The 11,528-nt window shown below is 32.0% G+C and overlaps 1 protein-coding gene across 1 annotated transcript; it reads left to right on the forward strand.

Moving 5' to 3' along the window:
* The first annotated feature begins 4,551 nt into the window (after nucleotides 1-4,551).
* On the forward strand, nucleotides 4,552-10,615 carry LOC108738355 (alkaline phosphatase-like). The gene is made up of 7 exons (XM_018471751.2): nucleotides 4,552-4,706; nucleotides 4,840-5,004; nucleotides 6,285-6,436; nucleotides 7,006-7,240; nucleotides 7,841-8,218; nucleotides 9,423-9,821; nucleotides 10,239-10,615. Exons 1-7 carry the CDS (start codon nucleotides 4,631-4,633, stop codon nucleotides 10,520-10,522), a joined length of 1,689 nt encoding a protein of 562 aa, XP_018327253.1. The 5' UTR covers nucleotides 4,552-4,630; the 3' UTR covers nucleotides 10,523-10,615.
* Nucleotides 10,616-11,528: the final 913 nt, after the last annotated feature.

Here is an 11,528-nt window from a genome sequence, read left to right on the forward strand (position 1 = left end):
GTGTACTTTTATTATCTACTTGCGATCCGCCCCAGCTTCGCACAGGTGCAATGCTGATACTAAATATGTATATTTTTGTTTTGTTTAGATTATTATCGAGAAGGTGAAATCTTCAAAAGATACCCCCTGAACATACTAAATATACTACAGAATGTCTTTATATACAACATTCACAATGTTTTTGTCATTAGACAATACAAACCGGCCTCCCGGCCGGTACCGCCGCAACCGCTATGTCCCTGCATTTTAAATCTGTAATATCTTGGAAAATATTCATTTAAATTACATGCTGTAAAGGGCCATATTGTTGTATATTAAATGCACAATGTACTTAAGGTACTTAATTAGATAAGAATTAATGCAGTATTGCTTACAATCGCTTCGTAAATAAGTCATTATTTCTCATAAAAAGTAAAGGATAAAAATGGTTATTGTGGGTTATCCCTAAGAGATAGACATATACCATCCCGGACTTTTTTGTAGACCCTTTTAAGATGTACAATATTGTAGTACATTATTTTGATCTATCTCGTAGAGTTCAGCAATGTAAGCGCAAAGAATGTGTTTATTTACGACATCACATTAGAAACCTCTAAAATTATCAGTGTTTCCCTACTATATTATGCATGTATTATACATGTAATCCTTCCTCTTGAATCACTCTATCTTTTAAAAAAACCGCATCGAAATCTGTTGCGTAGTTTTAATGATTTAAGCATACATAGGGACAGACAGTGGGAAGCGACTTTGTTTTATACTATTTAGTGATATTTATATCTACAATTCATCACAACAAGGATTATATCTAAGAGCAGATATGAATTTTAATCAAATTTAATTTAGTCAAAAAGTAATTGATTGCTTAACAGTAAATCAACATTATAATTTGTTATTTTATTTACCTATTCACGCCTTAACTACTCAACGGATGATCCAGAAAAAAATAATGTTCTTGACGGATAGAAAAATAAGTTTTATGTAGTCCATTTCACACCTTAGCTAGATCGATCAGAATGAAATTTTGTAGATACATTGTCAAGGATACAGAAAAAGAAAAGCTGTTCCCAAGGGATAGAAAAATTTGTTTTATGTGGTCGTCGATGATTTTTGGCGTATTTAGGACATCAATGTGAGCGAAGCCGCGAGTAAAATCTAGTTTAATCTATAAATTCCTGACATTTTTGAATTTCGTACTGTGTCCACATTATTTGTGACCCAAAGTAATATTTTTTTACTTGATATACATATAAATCTACAGCGTGTTATTAAAAGAACTGCTTAACAGTTTAACAGTAGTTTTAAAAAATTATTTACTGAATCATGAGTTTTCACGAAGCAAATTCCAACTTGGCTTTGCTTCTAGTAAGTGTCTAACTTCGTCAATTTAACGATTTGCTTTTGGTAATTTATGTAATCACTGCTATTGGTCCACTTAAATTTGTTGATAATAATGTTTATCAACATGCTTTTCCGTTTTGAATTCGATTTAATATAAAATGGAAAGTAGCGAAAGTGTGTAAAACTTGGTTTACTTGAAAACAATTATTTATGCATGTCCGAAGTTGTACTATTCATACCGATTTGGTTTATTTTGTAATTAATAATTTAGATTTCAGAAAACACATCTGCAATAAATCGGTGCTGCTAGTTTAGTAATTTAAACAATGGGACATTTACAAGCTGAAACTATCGATACAAGAAATCGATAATTGCTATAAATTAAGTTGCTTGTACTACAAGTCTGCTTATTAAAATCCGATATGAACTATTGCGGTAATTAAGCTTATTATCATTATCGGATTATGCTTTTCAAAGGCGTTTTCATTTTATATACCTGAAGATGGTAAGTTTTTTCACTCATCAACATTACATGCATTTTGTGTGTATCTATATGGTGAATAATTCACACAACTTTCATGTTTTATTTCAATTAATTCTTCGAAGAATTTTAATTACTTTATACCTACCTAAATGAAAAGTAATTATTAGTTGAAATGCCTTTTTGATAAAGGTATGTGGTAGAATGATCTCATTTTATTAAAGTTTAAATTAAACAAAAGTAATGTTTTTTCCCAAATACACACAAAGAGACAGATCTGCTGCCTCAATTTGTTATGACGATTTACAAAGTTATTTAGATAGTTTTTTTTTCAAGTCAATGCAAGTTCATGAGTTCTTGATTCATAATCTTAATCGATTTTAGACATGCAATTCGATGATGAATTTTCAATGCATCCGAGCCGCACGTTCATCCCTTCATCTAGTATAAATGCACTTAAGGGTGAAATCCATGCAGAATTTTGGATTAAAAAGGCACAATATAGCATCTACAATAAACTTAAAGAACATCCTATTGAAGGTAAATCTAATTTTGATTTTAATTAGTTCAATGCATTTGATAAAATTAAAATTCAAGTAATTATCAAAACTATTGAACAGAAAAGAGCTTATTTGTTAACAGGTGTCAATGAACAAAATACCTCATGTAATGGCATTTGCTGCTTGCATTGGAAATGAATATACTGTTTGTAATGTAAATAGACGATGGATACGATANCCTAAGTGATCCAAGGAAACCACAGAAAAACTTGGACCAAGGCAGACGGACCCGGAATCGAACCGTCATCCTCCCGAATGTTAAGCAATGGTCTAAACCTCTAGGCCATGCCGCTCGGTGCATTGGTGGTAGTGGTAGTCGCCGTTTTTATGGCAACCAGCTCGCTCTATGCAAAGGTGCAGTTACTTACCTTCATTTTGTGATAGAAATAAATTGTAATATTGTTCGAAAATAAGCTTTTTACCTGAGTAGCCGCCACTGCTAGAGGACCTGTTTTCGTAAAAAGAAATCATAATTGCGGCAATCGACTAAATATTTTATTGATGATACTTATTGATTGCTAAATTGATATAAAAATCTGAAATACCAATAAAATCCAATACGATGATCATTTATTATACTGCTATTAACTAGTTTGTACGAAGACGTCGTGTTGAAACAGGGATTAAAGATTTAACGCCCATAAAACAAAAATTAAAAACATTTACTCTTTTTCTTAGTAAGTAAGTACGTAAGTACCACACCTACTGATAAAAACTGATTTAATGTGTTAAAGTCTGTTTGGAAGAATGCTTTACGATGCGTTGTATAATGTATGTCTTATAACCCAGTCTGATTATCTAATGATAAGTTTCCACGAAGAGTCTTTTTTGAATATGATTTGCATGTCAATTTTAGTAGAACAAAAAATTATTTTGATTTTAATAACCATTTATTGAAATATACCTTCATCATTTTTAAACTGATTGAGTCATTAATACTATTTATTTTAATTGGGAACTGCAAATAGGAAACTGTTAGAATGCTTGTACGTAAATAAGGGAAAGGAGATGTGCAGGACACCCTTTTGGGGCATCAAGGGATAGTTAAAGACAAATTAGCTAGAAAAACAAAGGTAATGATAAAGAGTACATTTAGCATTACCTACTTATTAATTGATTTAAAAGAATCGATACGAGAAGTCTTCTATTAGACGTATATAAATAATCTTTCAACTTTCAAAGGTGTATTCTCAATGAAACATTTTGAATAATAAAGGAAAAGAAAAGAAAAGAAAAGATGTTTTAACAAAACTGTTTATTCCTCGACAATTGTTTCGACCTCTAAGTAGTTAGTAAGTAGTTACTATTGTACTCTTCAAAATGACCTTTTAGAGGTTGAAACAATTGTCGAGGAATAAACAGTTTTGTTGAAACATCTTTTCCTTTATTATAAATAATAATCGTTCCTGTTTTCATTAGTTGTTTATTAACTTATTATAATACATGTATATGTTTCATTACGAATAATCTATTGCATTTTATGCATTTTTGAGGTTTAAGTGATTTAGGTTCATTCATTCAGATTGATTTATGTATCGGAATTACTTAGTACACTTTGCACCTCTCTTATCTATCAGTCTATCTGTAGCTATACTAAAATTTAACGTATTAAAAATATGAAATGGATTAAGTGCATATCAGTTGAAAAAGGCCATTTATGTAAAGGTAATGCCACATATATAGCGGTTGAAATTAGTTCACATAATGATTTCAAAGATTAGAGTAATAGAGGATCACAAATCGGCCAGCGGGTGTGGACACATCGGACAGCTTGGAGATGGAAGGACCTCTGAAGAAGTTCGTATTCGTGCTAGCGAAACGTTAGGAAACAACTTCAACGCACGACGGCCTTTAAAACCAAATCAGAAGAGCATCAATAATAGACCTTGTTCTTAAAAGTTATTTTTTTTCTTTTTGTTGTGGTTTCCCACCTCCTTCCATCGTGAGAGTGTTTTCTCACATTTCCCCTCTCTTTTTCTTCCTCTTCCTGTACTCGCTGTGACATTCATGTGACAGGATACTAAAACAACCCACATTTTGCTTTATATGATCAGATGAAGCTCTTATTAAACACCCTGTATATCGAATCAGAAACGATATCAGGAGTTATTAGTATGGGCATAATCCACCTGCGATAATAATTTCTCCTTCCACCACAAGATAAATTAAAGAAATAAAAGTCCTAGCGTTCGTATGTTAACAGATATAAAATAATTCTATTTTATTTTCGAAGAATCAAAAATTGTTAGGCATGGATTTGGCAGCCCTAATGTTTATTTTGTTTACTTGTGAATATACACTGTGTCATACAATTAATCACGAAAAAGGTACGTATTCACCACTGTACATATTCATTTTATTTTTTTAACGTTAATTTTTTTACTAAAATATACATACAATGAGCTCGTCGAATATTACATATCTTACTGATAAATGTTAAATATTAATTACATATTGCAGGTAATTTTAGAAATAGTGCCACTGAAAAATCTGTTCATAATCCTCACCATGTGGGAACAAGAGACTTTGAAGTTAGCAATAGTGAATTAGAACCTGAATATTGGATTCGAAATGCCCAATTGAGTATTTTAAATAAAGTTGATAAATTAAATAATTTGAATACAGGTATGTATGTATTGTCTGCATAATTCAAGTTGCCAGTAAGGGAAAAATGTAAACTGTATGAAATAATTTAGAGTAGATGGCCGAACTAGAGGCTTCAAGTTTGATAAGGAACTCTGCTAAAATTTACACTTTTCTCTTACTAGTCATATTAAATCATATAAACTTCATACATGTAGAACAATTTATCTTTAGAGTTTGCTTTTAGGAAATATTTTGATAAAAAAAGAAAAGGTCAGAGTGTTACGTTAATAAATTAAATGTTAACTCTTTTACTATAAGAACGGACTAACAAAAATTGTTTTGTGTACTTGAATTACATTCTAATTAGTAATATGAGTCTTGTAAACCTTTATTATATTGTCTTTGAAGACATTTGATTTCATCCAATCTAATTGTCATTGAATGCTAACATAGCAAAATCTTTCTCTTATGATATACTAGGTTTTATCCCCAGCATAAAGTTGCATTTGGAAAAATTTAATGTTCTTTATATCTTTTATTGAACCAAAATTTTCGATTTTCTACACATTTTCATTTACATCTATTTGTAATTGATAATATTAGGTTTTAGAAGCGGCTTCTCCCGCGTTGATGTCACAGATCATCGACAACCACATAAAACTAATTCTTCTATTGCTTGGGAATAGTGTTTTTTTCTGGATAAAAGATACCCTATTTCATTTTTTGTACCCCTGACAGTGTGTTTACAAAATTTCATGATTATCAGTTAAGTAGTTAAGGCGTGAAATAGTAACAAATAAACAAACTCACATTCGCATTTATAAATAATATAAGTTAGGATTAGGATAATTGCTTTTTTTGAAGACATGAAGACAATAAATGAAGTTATCAATAAATAAAAACGTGATGTTTGGAAAAAGATAGCACCGTATCATTTAATTTAATGCTACAAATCCTGTCGAAGGACAACTACCTATACATTTAAATAAAGGAAACTAAATTAGAAAGCAGTTAACTTATTTAATTTCTCAAAAGTACCACTTATGTATGATTCATAAAGTTTACTCCGTTTTTCGTAAACCCTTGGTTAAAATTCACTTCTGTTCATTCATTAGTGAACAAATTTTTCAAATTATGTACTTCCAGTTTAATTTAACTGTACAAACAGCAGTCATATATCATATTCAATCATTAGAACAATGATATAGAGATAACGATGTTTAGACATTATCGGAAAGCTGTTATTAGCAATTTTTCCTAATCTGTGGATTTATATGGATACTTTTGCTTTTCGATAAATAATTTAAAGTTTTATTTAGGTAGAGCAAAAAATATAATTATGTTTTTGGGAGATGGGATGTCTATTCCAACTGTAACAGCTGCGAGAATTTATAAAGGACAAAAACATGGTCTGACTGGAGAAGAACAACAGCTGTCTTTCGAGAAATTCCCTTATGTGGGCTTGTCAAAGGTAAAGTACCAAGTCAGGTTACGTTATCGCCAATATCACCTAATCTTTAATAAAAACACAGCCTAAAAGAAGGCCCATGCTCCCGCACCATCGTTTATTTATTTCTGCATGTAGAAACCTAAATGTATGTACCATTAAAACAAAATTTGGGCTACTCGATTCTATAGAATTCCAACTGTGTACAATTATGAAAAAGAGTTGACTAGGTATTCTTAAATAAAACCCAGATATCATAAAATAATTTATGCCAAGTTGCATACATACCCATTTTCATTAATATTACAACATTGGGTCAAATTAAGAAGGCGAACTCCGCTGCAAATTGATGAGAGTTCCTTTACTACTTTTTTAAACATTCTACGATATTAAACGAGTTGCTCAAAAAGAAGAGAGTATGTTCGATTCCTTAATTGTTGTCTTAGTGTATCTTGTTTAACACCCGGTAAAATCGAGTAGGTGCTCTTATTAATAAGAGTACAAGACTTTTTCTCCCTTTTGGACTATTAATTTATCAAGGGTTATGCCCTCTGAAATGGGTTGAAATCAATCACATTTCATTATTTTTACAGACTTATTCTGTAGACTATCAGACCACAGACTCAGCAGCGACTGCTACGGCTTACTTAACCGGTGTCAAAACAAATTATGGAACAATTGGAGTAACTGCTTCTGTAAATCGTAAGAACTGTACCGCCATGTTAAACAAAAAATTTCACACAACATCCATAGCTGAATGGGCTCAAAATGCTGGTAAAAGGACCGGATTTGTCACAACAACTAGAGTGACTCACGCATCACCCTCACGTATGTCATAATTATTATAATACTCTCAAACAATTTTCATTTTCGATTTGACCTTAAACTTCGAAATTCAATAATTTTTTGATACAATGTATACAACTAAAAAAGGCCTTTAACAATAGGTGTCGGAAAAGGTAAACGTTACATGATTTATTTCATTCTTAATAAATACTTATCAGTCTTGATTATACATATCACGGCATTTATTTTTACTAATTAACAAATAAATCTATTATATTTAAAGGTTAATTCCCGACATGTTTCAAAGCCTCGTTATCAATTAATAGACTGAAGATAAAAATGCTAATTAAGTCATATTTGCTACAATTAAATTGTTATTGTGAAATCCCTTTCTATATAAATTAGTTACTTCTTGGAAGTCAACTGTATTTCCCTTTTTCGCTTATCACTTATCACTAGCCTAACAATCATAATGTTGTCTAGCCATCCTTTATTTACCTACACAATTGTACACAAAAACTTCTAAAGTAGCTTTTAAATAATAACCGACCATTTAGTCCTAGAATTCTTTATGTCGTTGCTGTTTAAAAGCTTAAAATGGGAGACAATAGGTGCAATAAATGAATTTTCATATTTTCTTAGCCTTGTTCGCCCATTCGGCGGATCGAGATTGGGAAAGTGACACAGATGTTTCAAGTGACGGTCAAGATCCGACAATTTGTCGAGATTTGGCATATCAATTAATTCACAACAAAGCCGGGCAGAAATTAAACGTGATTATGGGAGGAGGGAGGGGAAAATTCTTTCCCTCAACTACGTATGACGAATACGGGAATATTGGAGAGCGCAGCGATGGAGAAAATCTTATTGAAAAGTGGAAAAACTATAAAAAGCATTCACCTAATTCCAAGTATGCATATGTCCACGATCGGGCTGGCCTTCTCCATCTATCTAACGAAGATTACGTTCTTGGACTTTTTGCCCAGTCACATGTCAGCTATGAACTGGATAGAGACCCAGGTACACTCCCCTACGATAAATTTTAGTACACATTACTTTGCATTCCGGGCCCGTCTACCCTGATCCAAGTTTTTCTGCGATTTCCTTGGATCACTTAGGCAAAGGCTGGGGCACTAATATTCTACATATAATAATCCACTCTTTTGTGCCTTCATTTCATCCGTCTTACCCTTTTCACTTTAACCTTCCCCACTCAATTTCACGAGTTATAAAAGGAAGCTGAAGAGGCTTTTCCGCATTAACCTCCAACGTAATCCGGAGGGACTGTCCACGCACTAACATTAGTAGCAAGTGGTAATAAAATATACAAAAGTTTCTTCTTAGTTTTAAAAGTAGTTACTCCTATTTGGGAAGCTTTCGTTGGTATTGAGTTGTGAAGATAAGTCTGCTACTAAAGGAACTTCTATTTTTGAAAGTTGGTACTCAGAAAATGGCGCAGATACCCTCACTTATATGCATAGAGACTAGGGGAAAAAGACACAAGTTAAAACGTGGCTTTACACCTTCTGCCCTTTTGGGAGTTTAAAATATGTTATTACGGGTATGAGTTCCTAATAAGTGAGGATGTTACATAGGTGGGACCTGATGCTCCTCATCAGTTTCAAATCGCCTAAGAAAAAATAACGGATATTTCTTTAATTTTATATTGTCTACAATTTTCATAGGAAGAAAATAAAACGAAATTGTATTGTATTGTAATGAGTTTATACCGTCTGCCGATAACTAGGTATCAGGTTAGACTCATCAGAGAGACGATATTAATCACAAGGTAGGTAGTTTGGTTTATTTTAATAGCCTCGGTATATATTTGAAGCTTCCTGAAATGCGACGATCAGTAGACTCTGTAATGTCTTAACGAGATCGTGGTAGACGAATCGACACATCAAGACCTATTTTGAAATTTCGCTAGGAAGTAAACAAAAACATTCAACAATCATTGATTTCTGATTGTGTATAGAATTGTGGAATTATATTACGTTACAAACTTGAAAATTTCATTACCAACAGATTCCAAGCTAAGTATAAGGGTCTTGGCTTATTTATGAGATGTGCGAAAAGTTTCCCTGCTGCTTCAGCGTTTCGAAGACCTTACTTTTGAGATTTTCCTTCCATTTATTCTAAACTGTCTTCTCCTTATTCTGATTCCAAAACTACCCTAATCAAAATTATTAAATCTGTTAAAAAGAAATCATTCTATTTTTAGAAGTGGTACCATCAATAGCCGAAATGACACAAAAGGCAATAAAACTTCTTTCAAAAGGAAAAAATGGTTTTTTCCTGTTTGTTGAGGGTGGTCGTATTGACCACGCACACCACGACGTCCTTGCAAAAAAATCTCTAGAAGAAACTGTTGCATTTGCCCAAGCTATAGAAGTGGCAGTAGACATGACTAATGACGATGACACCCTCATTGTCGTCACTTCCGACCACTCTCACACTTTATCGATTAGCGGATATACCTACAGAGGAAATGACATTTTAGGCGAAGCTGACATCGCCGATGACGGTTTACCTTATCTTTCACTGGGTTACGCTAATGGAAAGAATACTGGTCGAGATAGTACTGGTGTCAGACATAACGTATCGGAAGATGAAGATTTAGGTAAGTATCTACCATATTTATCTCCAGAATTAGAATTACTTTTGATTAGAAATCCTTGGATCTATTATTTATCAGTTAAAAAAAGGTCATTTAAGTCTTTCCACTAAACCTTTGAAACTACGCAAGATACAAAAAATTGTGTTCTTGTTTTGTAAGATGTTAAGTAAAATATCCAATAGAATCAATGTCGCTGTTGCACCATCTCCTTTTAATCCCGGTATCAATTTTTAATCCCATTTAGATGCTAAGGATTAGTGTCAAAATTGGATTCTTTTACAAAAAAGGAATGCAAATCATATTGTGCATACATAATTATGCATAGATTTAATCCCTTAATTATATTGTATCGAAGACATTAACTAAAAACGAATTACGAATTTCGAAAGAATTTATTTACAACAACTGTACCATTTGTAGGCACAAAAGACTATGAATACCCAGGAATGGTTCTTTTAGACAGTGAAACTCATGGTGGAGACGATGTAGGAATTTTTGCGAGGGGCCCATGGGCTCATCTTTTGACCGGTGTTAACGAGCAAAATGTGATACCACACGTAATGGCTTATGCTTCTTGTATAGGAAACGGACGAACTGTTTGTTCTTTAAATAAATCGTCGTTGTCATCATCGTCAGTTACAAATCAATTTTTCATATTGGCGATATTGTTACCGTTAGTTTTACCTGTTTATAATACAATTTAAAGAATAGAATCTCCGTGATGTAATTAAAATTATATTAATTTTACAAATGTAGGCATTTTTGAACAAATATATTCTTATTATAAGCACCTACTATACCTGCACAAACAAAATTCTTTTAAATCCCTCGATATACGTATTTGTACACAAGTGTGTGCTTCGAAGTGAAAGGATAAAACGTTCATCTTTTTTATTAGAGACTTTGGCATTTCAATGGTCGAAAACATGCGATAAGAAGACTGTGCATGTGACGAAAGCTTTTTTTTTACATTGTAGCTGGGTGGTCGAGAAATAACGTCTTTAAGTAAACACCTTTAATATGTAGCTTTCTTTATTCAATAGTGAATTTTATTTTTAAAGGCAAAAATGAAGATGCGGGATATAATTATAACAATGTTATCTTAAAGAATGATGTAGAACTTTTAATGCAAAAGATTATTTAATTTTTTGGATAATAATTTTTTTAAACTGAACAATACAATAACGCTAGAAATAATAGTTGTAGTTATTTCAGAAGTACCTTTTCTTAAATTTTATTATCTTATACTTCATTTTATTCATAGTATTAGAGTGCAAATTGTCCTAATTGGATAAATCTAGACTAATTTTAGTTAAAGTAATAATTATTTTTTTAATATTTCACTTCTAAATAGCGAAACCATATGTACTTTAGTCTGCTAATACGTCTTTTTTTCGCTTACTATATATTTGGAATTGTTAATAGTTTAAAATAGTTGCAAGATTTAGCAAATGTAAAAACTGTAGAAATATGCTTATAGTCGTGTCTACTTATTTCATTCAACAATGAAATATTCATTAATTAACTAACTAATAAATTAAAAATAAGGTTCGTCTAATTCTTCAGATCTGATATCTAACATTTCTTAAATTATTTTAAAATATGTGCGGTTAAATCACATTGTTTTGGTACCCAGTACCTATTACTTATTTTAAAAAGCAGCATTAATTAACTAACTGACTAATCTTAATTAAACATAAGGTTCGTCTA

Source organism: Agrilus planipennis, unplaced genomic scaffold (genome assembly GCF_000699045.2).
Source record: "Agrilus planipennis isolate EAB-ADULT unplaced genomic scaffold, Apla_2.0 scaffold131, whole genome shotgun sequence".
NCBI classification, from domain to species: Eukaryota; Metazoa; Arthropoda; class Insecta; order Coleoptera; family Buprestidae; genus Agrilus; species Agrilus planipennis.

What these genes read in the sequence shown, in the direction of transcription:
- LOC108738355 (XM_018471751.2), top strand. Translation starts at nt 4,631, where the DNA reads ATGGATTTGGCAGCCCTAATGTTTATTTTGTTTACTTGTGAATATACA. An exon ending in TACAATTAATCACGAAAAAG is followed by an intron (nt 4,707 to 4,839) that starts GTACGTATTCAC and finishes TACATATTGCAG; the next exon opens with GTAATTTTAGAAATAGTGCC. An exon ending in GACTCACGCATCACCCTCAC is followed by an intron (nt 7,241 to 7,840) that starts GTATGTCATAAT and finishes ATATTTTCTTAG; the next exon opens with CCTTGTTCGCCCATTCGGCG.